The sequence below is a fragment of the Condylura cristata genome, unplaced genomic scaffold (genome assembly GCF_000260355.1).
Source record: "Condylura cristata isolate star-nosed mole 26May11 unplaced genomic scaffold, ConCri1.0 scaffold00031, whole genome shotgun sequence".
Classification (NCBI taxonomy): Eukaryota; Metazoa; Chordata; class Mammalia; order Eulipotyphla; family Talpidae; genus Condylura; species Condylura cristata.
In genome coordinates, this window is record NW_004567132.1 from 13,075,828 (window position 1) to 13,089,390 (window position 13,563).

At 37.6% G+C, this 13,563-nt stretch overlaps 1 protein-coding gene across 1 annotated transcript; it reads left to right on the plus strand.

Annotated features, from left to right (window-relative positions):
* The first annotated feature begins 7,820 nt into the window (after nt 1-7,820).
* On the plus strand, nt 7,821-12,711 carry GKN1 (gastrokine 1). Its single transcript, XM_004691349.1, has 6 exons — nt 7,821-7,880; nt 9,493-9,546; nt 9,634-9,771; nt 10,694-10,801; nt 11,805-11,940; nt 12,617-12,711. Exons 1-6 carry the CDS (start codon nt 7,821-7,823, stop codon nt 12,709-12,711), a joined length of 591 nt encoding a protein of 196 aa, XP_004691406.1.
* The last annotated feature ends 852 nt before the right edge of the window (nt 12,712-13,563 follow it).

The window sequence follows — 13,563 nt, forward strand, 5'->3', positions numbered from 1 at the left end:
AGAAGAGGATGTAGGCTAGAATAAAAAACAATGAAAAAAGGTAGGCAGGTGAATATTCAGGTGATAAACGGAACCATTAAAGTAAAAATGGTGAAGCATTGTCACAGAAGCTAAGGAGAGAGAATTAAAGAATGATCAGGGTCAAAATATTTCAAGAAGTCAAGTCATATGACTTTTGAAAAGATTTCAGAGTTAGGTTCCTTGCTTTGCTAACTTTGAGTCTCAGCTCTGCGAAGTATCCTTTGGATCAGCAGCCAAACTGCCAGGGTTTTTAGCTCTATGCAGGAGGTGAGGATGTGATTATTTTAAGACATAAAGGGTAGAGGAGATAATATGCTCCCTGGATTAGAAAGGTAGAGATAAAGGGAAGTTTATATATTCATTTTTGTTTCTTATTTACCATTTGGGAAATTTTCCAATACAAACAAAGAAAGCAAGTAGTTAAGTAGAAGATCTTCAAGAAAGATTTTGAAGTCAGAGTAAAAGGACAGTTATATATTGGAGGAAGGTGGGCATCAAAGATGGAGATGCTGATCTTGGAAACTGTTAAGATCACATTCCTCGAGGCTGAGATAATGTGGAATGTGTGAAGACAGAGACTGGGACGAAGGGAGGAATGACAGTTCAAGAATCCTGAAGACTATTACTCTCTTGTGTAACAGCCAGTTAGGTTAAAGGTAGGGGTGATATAGAGGATATGGAAAGAAGGGCAAACATTTTGAAATTTGAGGGAAGAAGCTCACTACACTGAAGAAAAGCTGGATTCCACCAACACTGTTGCAGATGTGAGAAGAAATAATTTTGAGTTTAAATTTCTTTCCATTTTATCTCCCATTCAAGAAGAGAGAGAGAGATGTCTGAATAACTGAGTGTCTTCTACATTTGAAGAAAGTGATCAAAATTAATAGAATCTATTTTGTGCCTGAATTTCAGCTGAGATTATCCTTGAATGAACTCTAAGCACATGACTAGAACTAGGGTCCAAGTTCTATATTTGCATTCTGTCACCACTGACAGAGAGAGGAATGGGTAAAAGAGAAGGAAGCTGGGGTGGATAAGAGCAGGGACAACATGTGAACCGAGGCTTCAAGTCTCCAGCGTATGCTGCATTGTCCTAATGGACTTCATTTACAAAACACACATCCCGAAATAGAATCATTAAGAATTTCAAGATGAAGAACACTGTATCGATACAATTTCTGCACTGGCATGAGGCAGTTTTCCTGCCTGCCTATGACTATGCAGGTGTCTCTCTTTTTCTTTCTCCTTTGTCTAATAAGCTTGCACTTTTAAATTGTAAAAAAAAAAAAAACCAAGTTGGTAACTACAAAGGATTAAACCCAAGTATGAAGTATGGGTCTCTCCCCCTACTATGGACCCCATTTGACACTACTGATCACTGCCCAGAAAGCCAGTCCTGCCTCTCATGCAGATTTCAGGGTTTTAGAGGGTGAGCACTCATTGTTTCTCATGTTTGAGTCTCATATAGTACTTGTGCTTTATTAGAGCATGATGAGTTGCTGATTATTTTTCAATATGAGAAAATGAATAAAGTGTCAAAGGCCTGCTGATCCATTGCTGGCCTGGTTGAGGGGAATTGATTCGTTCTTCAAATCCAGTGGCACCCTGAAGGAAAAGGACATTCCAGAATAATTCTCAATGTTAATGTTTTATAAAATAGCTCTGGAACTGGAGGGTGGTTTGTGGGTAGGAAGAATGTGTAAATGAATAACCCTGGAAACTCAAAATTTCCTTTTGTGAAGCTGAGGATCCAATATCTTCATCTGAGGATATGTTCTTCCAGAGATAAAAAGATTGCATCTGTGTATTTTCTATCTGGAATGTAGAAAAGGGAGTTCAGCTCAGACACATAGCAGATAGTTCAGTAATTCCCAAAATCATGTTCCACTCTGCAGTGGTCTTAAAGCAAGCCTTTTGCTTTGGCTCTGTCACAGAGACAGCTGAGAGTGGGGCCATCAGGATCTGCCTGCTCTGGGTTCCAGACATGGCTTTTGCAGTTCTAGCACACTGGTCCTCACCACCTGGTTCTGATTCTCATCTTTCAATGATCATGATCATGTCAGCAATTTCCAGACCTGACTGCTGTGGTTGAAGGAACATACCTTAAGCACAGCACTTTTATACATTTTTCTCTTAACTGCTTCAAAACAAACACAGAAAAAGGAACAAGTGTAGATATTTCTGAATTAGCTATGAAATTACAAAGCTTCTGTGACTATCACTTTGTAATTTCTGCCCTTCACATGGGCTAAGATTGTCTGCAAATCCTTTTCAGAATGGAAGTTCTTAACCAGGTTTAATCACAAAACATTCTCTACATCTCTACTTTCATATCTTTTACGCAATCTCATCACTCAGGAGATCTTTTTTTTTTCTTAAAGATTTATTTATTCATACAGACCTGGGGTACAGGCCAGAGATTCAGAGGGTGAGAGGATTCACCAGAGACAGAGTGGGGAGCAGAACAGGCAGCTCGACAAAGTACACTACTGAGGGGAGCAGCAGGAGGGTCAGGAGAGGTCTGCCGCGCCATGTGGATCTCCTCTGGGGCAGGTGGGGATGGAACTCATGCGGAAGTGGCTTAAGCTTCTTAGTGCTGTATTTAACCCGCTGTGCCACTATGGAGGGCCCAGGAAACCTTCTTTTAGCAAGATTTTTCCAAACCCTGATAACACTCTAACACTCAAGTCCACAACTAATCTGAGGCATAATTTGTCTTTGGCTTTTCTGTGGGGACCCAGAAAATCTGGCAACTGCAACTGGTCAGATATATAATCAGCACAAGAAAGACAGTGTTACATATATTTTGGAAGGCAATAGTCCCAGAGGAAACAACCAAAAGAGAGGACTCTACAATGACATAGGAAAGAGCTTTCTTCACTTCTCTATAATTTGAAAAGAATTTCTCTCCTATACAAAAACGACTATGTAATAAACATGGATTTTCTGGAAATAGAAGCTTTCTAGTAATAATTATGAATGTGTTATTTTAAATGTTTCTATTGCTATTGTTTGGATGTTATCATTCCTGGCCACAAATACAAAAAGAAGATTTGATACAGGTACACCATTGTCACTTTTCCTGGGAATCATTTGTAGAACCGTAGTTGCAGAGCAGTGTACTTTCATTTCCCCAGAGATGAAAGAATGTGTTCACAACTACCTGGCTGGGGACCATCACAAGAGTCATCAACATACAGTAACAATATAAAGATGAAGAGACTGAGATAGAATTTGCCTAAAGGAGTTCCATGCTCAAGTATGTGAGTTAGAGTGTGAAGGCAGGTGGGGTTTAAGTCTACCTGAATCCTAAATAACAGAAAATGGGATTCCCTACATAAAGGGAAGATGACATCACCATAAGCTTCATAAGTGTTGATGTTGGCAATGTTGGCCCCATAACACTTCTGTATAGCAGAGAGAATATTTTTTGTTTGTTTTAATTTCTTGATCCAGTCATCCATTTTTTGGCATTTAAGTTGTTTTCATATTTTAGCAATTGTAAATAGTGCTGCAATAAACATAAGGGTGCAGGTATCCTTTTGAATTAATGTTTTTATGTCCTTTGGGTAGATTACTAGAAGTGGAATTGCTGGGTCATAGGGTAGCTCCATTTTTAGTAACTTAAGTGTCCTCGACATGTTTTTCTATAGTGGTTGGACCAGTCTGCTTTTCCATCAGCCATGGAAGCAGGTTCCCTTTTTTCCACATCCTTGCCAACATTTGTTGTTAAGTTTTTTTTGAATGTGGGCCATTCTTAGTGGTGTGAGGTAATATTTCATTGTGGTTTTGATTTGCATTTCCCCAATTATAAGTGATGTTGAACATTTTTTTCATGTGCCTACTGGCCATCTGCATTTCCTCTTTGGAGAATTTTCTTTTCAACTCTTTTGTACAGCAGAAAGAAACTTGAATGAAGAAATTTAATGATGAAAATGTGCCCTGTAAGTGTTTAAATATTCCACTCAGAGAAATGAAAGAAAAATTAAGTCTATTTATGTCATAAAATTCTAGAAAGTTCTTCAAATCTAGAATATGACCATATCATTCTGTATTCCTTGTTTGTTCCATACAAAGGGAGTTACCACCCAGTTTGACAAGACAGGGTGTGAGGTAAAGCAAGGACTTGGGTGTGTGAACTATGAGATAAAATGGTTACAGGACTGGTTCTTGGCAAGACCAGCATCAAACTTCATGGGCAGTGTGCACAAGGCAGGCCCTATTTACCCAATTACAGGGGAGGGCCTAGTTTGGTCCACTCTAACCCCAGAACACAGAAGTCAAACCATAGCATTGGAATCCCTTGGTATGTCACTCTAGCTAATGTAGCACAGAAACTCTCCAACTGGCTGCAAAAATCAGAAATGAATAATATAATTTATGTTTATCCTCTAGTTTACGCATCTCCTTTATACAATTTTGAGTTTTTAAAGAGTCCTACTGAATATCACATAGTCTAGGTTCTGTGGAGATGATAAGAGCATTAATATGTTCTGTCATTCTGCAAAGAAAGAGCAAAGACATGTAAGACTTAGCTTACAAGGTAAGGGAAAGCAAGAGTATTACTGATGCCTCTTTAAGACTTTTGATCTTGAATGAGACCAAGATTGGGGTTAGGGTTGATCCCCACTCCTACATAAGCTTCATACATAGCACACAAAGTACAGAGGAAAAGATTTCTATGATTATTGAATCATGAAAACAATAGTGTATAAACAAGGAATGTCTTCACTTTTACCTTAGGAAATCTAAGACCTAAACAGCAAAAGGTCTCATTGAAAGAAGGAAACAGGACAGACTGTATAGAGTTCTACTCACTCCTAGTTCCATCCAGCAGCTCCCCAAAGGGATTTTCAGATCAAGGGTGCATTCTCAGAGGAAATATAATTGTTACTTCCCTTAGAAAGATAACGCTCCCCAAAGATGTTAATAGGTGTTAGGAGAAATAAATCCACTAAAGAACAAACAAAATACTTTAATTCTATGGTTAATCAAGGTTAAGAGAATCTGAATGAAACACTATGACAGATTTCTCGCTTTGTACAGAGATTTCTCTCTATTTTAAGCACATCTGATAAGTGAATGTCAGTTATAAGTCTCTCAGATGAGCTTTCTTGGACACTTAACTAATTCTCTCTCCCCCCCACACCCCAACTCTTCTTCCATTTCCCTCCCTTTTACCCTCCCTTCTCTGTCTCTCCCTCTATCTATCTATCATCTATCTGCTTGGATGGAGTATCTTCTAGATCAGCAGACTATGTAACTCACTAGAAAAAAATGTCAACCTGGAATCCTTGCTAAGCTATGACAATCAAAACATATGCTAGTTCACCTATGTACAAAAGTTACTACACATGACTGAGCCTCAAGGTACCATGAAATCAGCTCTTGAACTCTGCAGTGATATGAAACAACTTCTATAGTAGATGAAGAGCTCTTCACAGGTCTGTCCCCTACCCCAAGCTTGTTGATCTCTTGTAGTTAGAGAGTAAGTTTGAAATAAATTAGCAGACACTTAGAAATATGAACAAAATCTAACCACATATGCTAATACAGCCATACCAATTTTTTTGAAAAGTTGTTGATAGTGTGTCAAGTTTTAAAACCTTGCAAGCCCATTCTGTGATTCCAATCCACAAATGAAAGGATAATAATGGGCTCAGGATGGTTTCCAAAGGAGAAATTTACTGATCAGTAATTAATGAGATACAGTTTTCCTCTTAGCAATTTGATATAGCAGCTTCAGTTAGTAGGAGAGATCAGGGGTGGAGTTGGGATAATCTCAAACTTTAATTCACCTCCAAGAGAGTCTTGAGCACTTACTTGTTTGATCAAGTAACAACCTCTACTCTCTGCTTCTGATGAAAACCTTTTTATCATTATTTATATTAAATTTTATTGTAATTTTATGCAAATTAAATTATCTAAAAGTATATTTTGAGATTGAGATTTATTTCATAATTCTAGCAAGAAAGTTTCCTCTAGCTATGGAGAAAATGTGAGGGAGACAGTGGTGTTTGAACAGGACCTTGAAAAGTGAATTTCAGCCTACCAACTAGGGGAAAGCCAGGGGTAGAGTCATTGACTCTGTCTGGTCCCACCTGTTTTGAGTAAAGCTGGTCAAGTACAAATATAAGAAGGCTTTTTATATATGAGTCCATGCCTATCCTCCCACTCCACTCCATATGCAAAGGAGACATGAAACAAGTAGAATGTTCCAGGAATAGTGAGAACCCTAGTGCAGTTGGAGTGGAGGAATATGACATATAGTGAGAGACCAGCTGAGGAGGCTTTGGACATATTACTATAAAGAACCTTCCACGCCACTTCAGTGAATTTTAGGTTTAGCTTCTAGACTATCAGCAGATGTCTCTAAGCATGGTAAAATCATGTTATTTATGTATGTACTTTAGGAAGCCAAACTTCAGTAAAACAAAACAAAACAAATGCACTGGAATATGAAACTAGTGAGCTGAGTAATCAATAACACAATTGATGTAAAAGTTGAGTGAATGGGCCCTCCCTGGTGGCGCAGCGGGTTAAAGCACAGCACTGAGAATCTGAAGCCACTTCCGTATGAGTTCGATTCCCGCCTGCCGCCTGCCCCGGAGGAGACCACATGGCGAGCCAGACCTCTCCTGACCCGCCCGCTGCTCCCCTCAGCAGTGTACTTCGTCGATCTGCCTGTTCTGCTCCCCACTCTGTCTCTGGTGAAGCCTCTCACCGCCCCTGAGCCTCTGGCCTGTACCCCAGTTCTGTATGAATAAATAAATAAATCTTTAAAAAAAAAAAAAAAAAGTTGAGTGAATGAAGCCATGGCATAGCCAGAATTGAGAAACAGTTCTGAGACAAAATGAAAATATTCAGAAACTAACTGGATGTGGTGGTAAGAAGGGGTGAAAACAGTTCCCAGTTTCTGTTACCAGAAATATGGCGCTTTCATTGAAAGAGGTCAGTATTACAGAAAGTTGTAGGTTTGGGCAGAGTAACTAATGGAACATATTTATCCTGTACTCCTCTGTTTATGGCAGCACAATCACCAAGATATGGAAATGATCTAAATCCTTCAGAACAAGTGAGTAGATCAAGAAGATGTGGTACATACAATAGAATACTATTTGACAACCAAAATAGATAAATCCCTATCATTTGTGGCAACATGGATGGAACTGGAAGGATTATTCTAAGTGAAAGAGGGAGAAAAATAAGTAAATGTGGATGGTTTCACTTATATGTTAAATTTAGAGAAACCAAACAAAGGATCAGATAAAGACAAACTGTAAGACTAATAATTGAAGGTTGACCATAGATCTGAGACACTCAGGAGGGCAGGGGGAAGAGATTTTTAAAAATTATTCTGAATAAAACCTTTACAATGCACTCAGGTGAAGGCGTAAGGAGGAAACCATCGCCACAGCCCTAGAGGAGCTGCTATCTGCAAGGCCCAGTGTGCTCATACTTGCTCATCTGTGGTCTTGTTTGATTTTAGGGATTATTCTTTTCTGAAATCTGAGTAATAATTATATATAAAATATACACACCCACTGCTGCATTTGGATCAGAAGTTATCATAAAACATATTGAGGTTTTTGTGATATATTCAATTTCAACAAGTGGTGAGTCAGATCAACTGCATGTCAAAGTGCCTTACTAACCAGGCAGATACTCAAAAAAACTTCCTGGTTTGCAGATAATGGCATTGATAAAGGAAACAGAGAAAGATAGGTCTTTGACTCTACCTGGTCACACCTACTTTGAGTAAAGCTGGCCAAGTGCAAATATGAGAAGGCTTTTTATATATGAGTCCATGCCTATCCTCTCCACTCCACTGCTTTGGTGAAGCCAAGATGAAGTTCACAGTGAGTAGACTTTTCCTTTTGAATTTGCTATTTTATAATTGGAAACTGATCATATTCTAAGCTAAGGGGAACTGCTTCTTGTAACAACCTCAAAGTGTTTTTGAAAAATCTTTTTCATGCAATTGTGACACTTACTAGTATCTCAGGAGAGACGGATTGTTACCCTAGGGTTAGATATTTGTCTGAGCATGCCATCCTATCTTTAATAAAATTACTTTCCAAATCTTTTTATTTATAGCTGGACACAGAAAGTCCTTAACTCACAGAACATGCCTGAATTTTATCCACATTCTTAAATCCCTCTTTTGATCAAGACTCCCAAGCATTTTTAGGCAAGATAAAAAGCTTAGTCTCAAATAAAGTGGGTGGCTTATTGTGATATTTTTGCTATAAAATGGATCTCCAAGTAAGAAAGGATTGTTTGGACCTTGTCCATAGTTATTTATTCTTGAAAATTACCTGAAGCATGTAGCTCAAATCACGTCTCACCTGTGGCTCCAGAATATAACATGTAGACAACAAAACTGCCAAAATATCTGCTGGTTCTGTCTGTTACTTGTTAAAAGATGCAGAGAGATTAAAAACAAGTGGCTAGCTTCTTGTTTCAGCATACTAAACACTAAAATACATCCTAGCAGACTCTGGTTCAGAATGGAGTTGAAACTGTACAATAATTATCTGGAAATAAGTTCTAATAACAGCATGGTTTGTGGAAAAGGGGGGAATCTTCAAATACAGGTCAAGTATGGTTTCTCTTTTTCTCTTCTAGTTCTTCCATGAAAAAGAGTTACAATCTTGGTCAAGTGAACAATGGCCAACTCACTTAACATCTGAAGGTCAATTTCTTCAGCTGTGAAAAGATAGCATATATTATGCGCGTACACCTCTAAGTTTCCTCTGCCTCTGACCTTTTAGGTGACAAATTTTCACCTGTTAGGAGAAGACAGGATTAATAAAACAATTATCTTGAACCATCACTTCACTTCTCAACCCATCTTGTCCAGGCAAACAAAATAAGACTGGGTTCTCGTTATCAGATGCCTTCCGTAAAGCTCCATGTCCTATTTCCAAAGACAAAGTAGTAAACCAGTTCCTTAGCACAGCTGGCTACCCTTCTGCTAACTACACTTGATAGCCAAACACTCCCTTCTTGGCGTCTCATTATCAACTTCTAACCTGCTTCCATTGCTTAAATAGTTCTTTGTAATCAAAACATACTCTTGCTATTAGAAGGTCTAGAAAAAGGAGGAAAGCATGCCAGATTAAATAGGAAAATTAACTAAATATTTTCAGATGTGATTCTCAGAATTTATAACCATTTCATAACATGTTATACATTTCCAAATTTATTTTCCAATATGTTGACATTCCATCTGTTTTTCATAAGACCAATATTAAAACTTCTCAACCTACCTCAGTAGCATCATTACTATCAATAAAACCTACAATTCTCTATCATTATTAAAACTTTGTCTTGTTAAAAAATATATACATTCAAATAAGAAAAGAGCACTCAAAAGAGGGGTAATAGAGTAAATGTTCCTCATGATCTTGGGTAGAAAAGAAAGCCGAGGACACAGTTTTGCCACATAGCTGTTATTTGTCATTTCAGATTGTCTTTGCTGGACTTCTTGGCATCTCCCTGGTACCTGCCTTTTCTGGCTATGTAAGTCTCACATTTTAAAGTGTGTCACCAAAATGCATTTTAAAGCAATGTGATATTAAATAATTGTCAATTTCTTATAAATTTCAGAGTATCAACGTCAACGATAACAGCAACAGTGATGACAGTGGGCGTCAGTCAGTGAGCATCAACAATGCACATAACGTGGCCAATGTGGACAATAACAATGGATGGGACTCCTGGAACAGCATCTGGGATTACAACAGTGTGCGTAGCCAGGGTGCAGCTTCTGCTCTTTCTAAATAGGATGAACGACAACAAAAATAACCTTGTAACCATAAAAAACTAAAAAGTAAATAATTTCTAACTGCATGTTAGCATAGAATTATAAGTCAAAGGTCCTACTTTGGTCACCAGTTCCACTCCCTATATATAACTGTTATCCAAGTTCCCATCATTAGTTAAAATTCAAATCAATAAACAGTGATGAGAAGCACTATATTCAAGGAATTTTGGGGCTATGAGACAAATATAAATGTTCTTTGAGTTTACCTGCAAATACCTTTAATAATGATGAAAGCCCTACATCATTTCATTACTATTAAGACCCAACCTATCTTATCCTATTTTCAATTTCCTTCTAAAAAGAGAGAAAATGACATTTCATCTGTAATTTAAAAGGACCAAAGAAGATATAAATGACAAGTATTAATTATTAAGGGAAACAAACAAAAAAAAATGTGGCTCCAGTAGGAGACCTAACTGTAATATCCAGCTCTGTGTTTAATAAACATGCTTTCAAAAAGCTAACTCTGTTTCAAGTTCAACATCTGCTCAATTAGAAAAGGAATTCCTATCCTATCTGCCTCCTTGAAATTCTGTGAAAAGCAAAGGTGGTTAAAGCAAGAGTTATTTAAAGTTTATTTCAGCAAAACAGACATACAGAGTGACTCTTACCATAAGAACCTGAAATAAGACACCCAGTCTCTGTCCTGAAGGCATTTGTATTCTATCCTTATAAATGTCAACATCAAATATGGTTGTAAAAAAGGCCCAGTGCACTCATGCCAAGACACCATGATCTTGAACTTTAGTTTTCCACTGCTGGTAAAACCAAACCAAACCAAGCAAACAAACAAAGAACTCCTTGGAGAACATACTTCTCACTTATGATTTATTCTTTTAACAGAACTTTGCTGCCATCAGACTCTTCAGAAAGAAGATGTGCGTTGTGCACAGAATGAACAAGGAAGTCATGCCCTCTCTTCAAGCCCTTGGTGCGCTGGCCAAACAGAAGGTAAAAATAGTTTTTTTTTTTTTGCTTGAGGAAGGTCTTATGATCTCTAGTAAATAATAAGAAAGTTATAATCATGCTTTCTTGATCACACTATGTTTAGTGTACAGTATATAAGGGGAAGATAAATCAGAATTTGCAAAAAACCAACTGCTGCTACATAAGAAAGATGATCTTTTGCCAAAATGAATATGTGAAGAAAAAATATACATATATAGAAAATATAAAAATAAAGAAATTGGAATCTTCCAATGCAGTTGCCACCACACTGAAATTATGTGGATCACCCCTGCCTCTACAGAGGCTGGGCAGGACACCTGAGAACCTTTCGCCATAGGAGTAAAGTTCTGTTCATACCAATAAGAGGCCATGGCAACTCTCCAAGGGCATTTTTCTACAAGAATTGAGTTAGGGAAATTAGATTTAGCAAATAAAACATACAATACCCAATTGAGTTTCAGATAAACAATGGATACATTTTTTATAGCATAAGTATATTCTATGCAATATTGGGGATATACTTATACTGAAAATTAGTAACTGTTTTTCTGAAATTCAAATTTAAATGGATATTCTGTATTTTACTTGGCAACCTTAGTTAAGCTGTGTGGGGAGAAGGCATCTATCATTCTTTAAAATACTGACCTGAGTTCACATTTTTATAATTGATATTGGTAAATGGTTCTCTCTAGTTATTAAGGTAAAGGAATTAAAAAACTTAATTACCAGAAGCTGGTTATTATTCTGATCCAAGTTTCAGAATAAATTTAGCTTCAGACTTCTGCTGTCATGAGAAACTGAGGATTTAAACCAGCAGAACCCTTTGGGAAACAGAAATCTGTAGTATACAGGATTAGAATTGACTCATCTTTGTTTTGATTGTGGAAAAATCATTACCAAGCAATTCAATCCTTAATTGCTCCTAACCCTCAATTCAGCAAACCACTGGGCTTGACATTCATTCTCTCTTTTTCTTTCTACCTGTCTGCTCCACACTCAACTTCAGAGACCAGAGGGACCACCTCCTAAGGGCCTGATGTATACTGTCAACTCTGACAGGGTTGATGACCTGGATAGGTTTGGAAAACCCATCTCTGTCATGTGTAAGGGCATTCCAACATATGTGGCTGAAGAAAATGAAGGTGAGTAGTCTTGCTACAATGTACTACAAGTTAATGCTGCTGGAACTAGCTAAATAATCTTGGGCGTGTTCACAAAGGACATCAATACTGGATTCCTTTGAACACATGTTGTGTACGCCAGAACCATTGTTGAAAGGCAATATTTACAACTGGTTAAAAGCACAGTATCCAGAATCAAATTCCCAGGCAAGGTATTTAGACCTCTCTCTGTTTCAGTTTACTCATCCCGAAAATGAGAATAGCAATAGGACCTATCACAATGAAGCAAATTATTAAATACTTAAAAGCATATAGAATAGTATCCAGTATGTAGCTAGCACAACACAAGCATGAGAGTTGAAGTTTTTCCTGATGAATGATCAGACTATTCTCAGGCATGTCCACAGAGAACACCAGTTAATGCATGAATGACTAAATGAAGAAGCTATTGACTTTGTAATTCAATCATTTCTGCACATACAAAAAATAACTTAAACAAAAACAACAAATCCTCTTAGGAACCTAACTGAACAGCAACTTTCCAGAGTTCCAGGTCAATTTATTTAATATTTATATATCTTGAAATTATTGCACAGATAGTTTGAAAACTGTGTCATAGACCCAACCCCACCTCCTCCCCAAAAATGTCTTTGCAAAGACATTGACACTGGCTTCTTTTCTTTTTTGTTTTAATCAGGAGCAAGCTTGTTTGTTTTCTCAGAAAAATGTGCTAATTTTGATGTACTCTGGATTTTGAACATTTCCTTGTGCGGAGGAAGAATGGAGGACTAAAATAAATGTTTCTGTGGATTTCGTCAGAATATTCTCTGCAGAAAAATGATTTTTATTATGTCATTCTGAAAATGAATTCTGCTAACTCTATCTTCATAGAATGCAGTTTACAATAAAATTCCTCATGATTTGACTGGACTGCACAGGATTAAAAATGTAACATGGTGGTGGCATGAAGTTGATGTGCATTTGATCCAACTATTAGTTTATACCCAGGCCCTGTCCCTTATAAAGAGTCTCTTCAGGTGCTTCAGTACTACTAGCCACAGATTTGGGAATGGTTCAAATATCTCTAAGTGCTCTGAAGACTGCCCAGTTGATGTGCACAGGAACATTCAGAAAAGTAGGGCAGACTTCCTCTCAGCATAGCTAAACCAGAAAGTGGGATTTATTGCAAGGACATAAGAGTATATAGAATAATCTTGGGGCAAGCAAGGCAGCTGAGAATCAGAGACTGGAACCAACAACTATATTTATACCAAGATCCAAGGCTCCATGTCTTCTTCTCTCTCCTTGTTCTCTGTTTCAAGTTCTACGTGTTTTTTCTAAGCATCTTACAGATCTTTTTTCTGTACTCATGGCAAAAGATGACTGCACCAAAATGTCAGCCTTTTCTCCCATGATTTCAAGTCTTTCCAGTTCAAAGTTAATGTCTAATAATTTTGAATGTCAATTCCAAATTTCCTGAATCTGTTAGGTTCAAAAAGCCATAAAACTCACTCTTCAATGGTCAGGAGACTAAAGTCATGGGGTACATAGGCAACATGGAATGTCCACTAAAAGAGAAAGATAAGGGAAGACAGATTCCAAATGTCTTCTATCATTATATGTTCATGTTTTAAAATTGGTGCC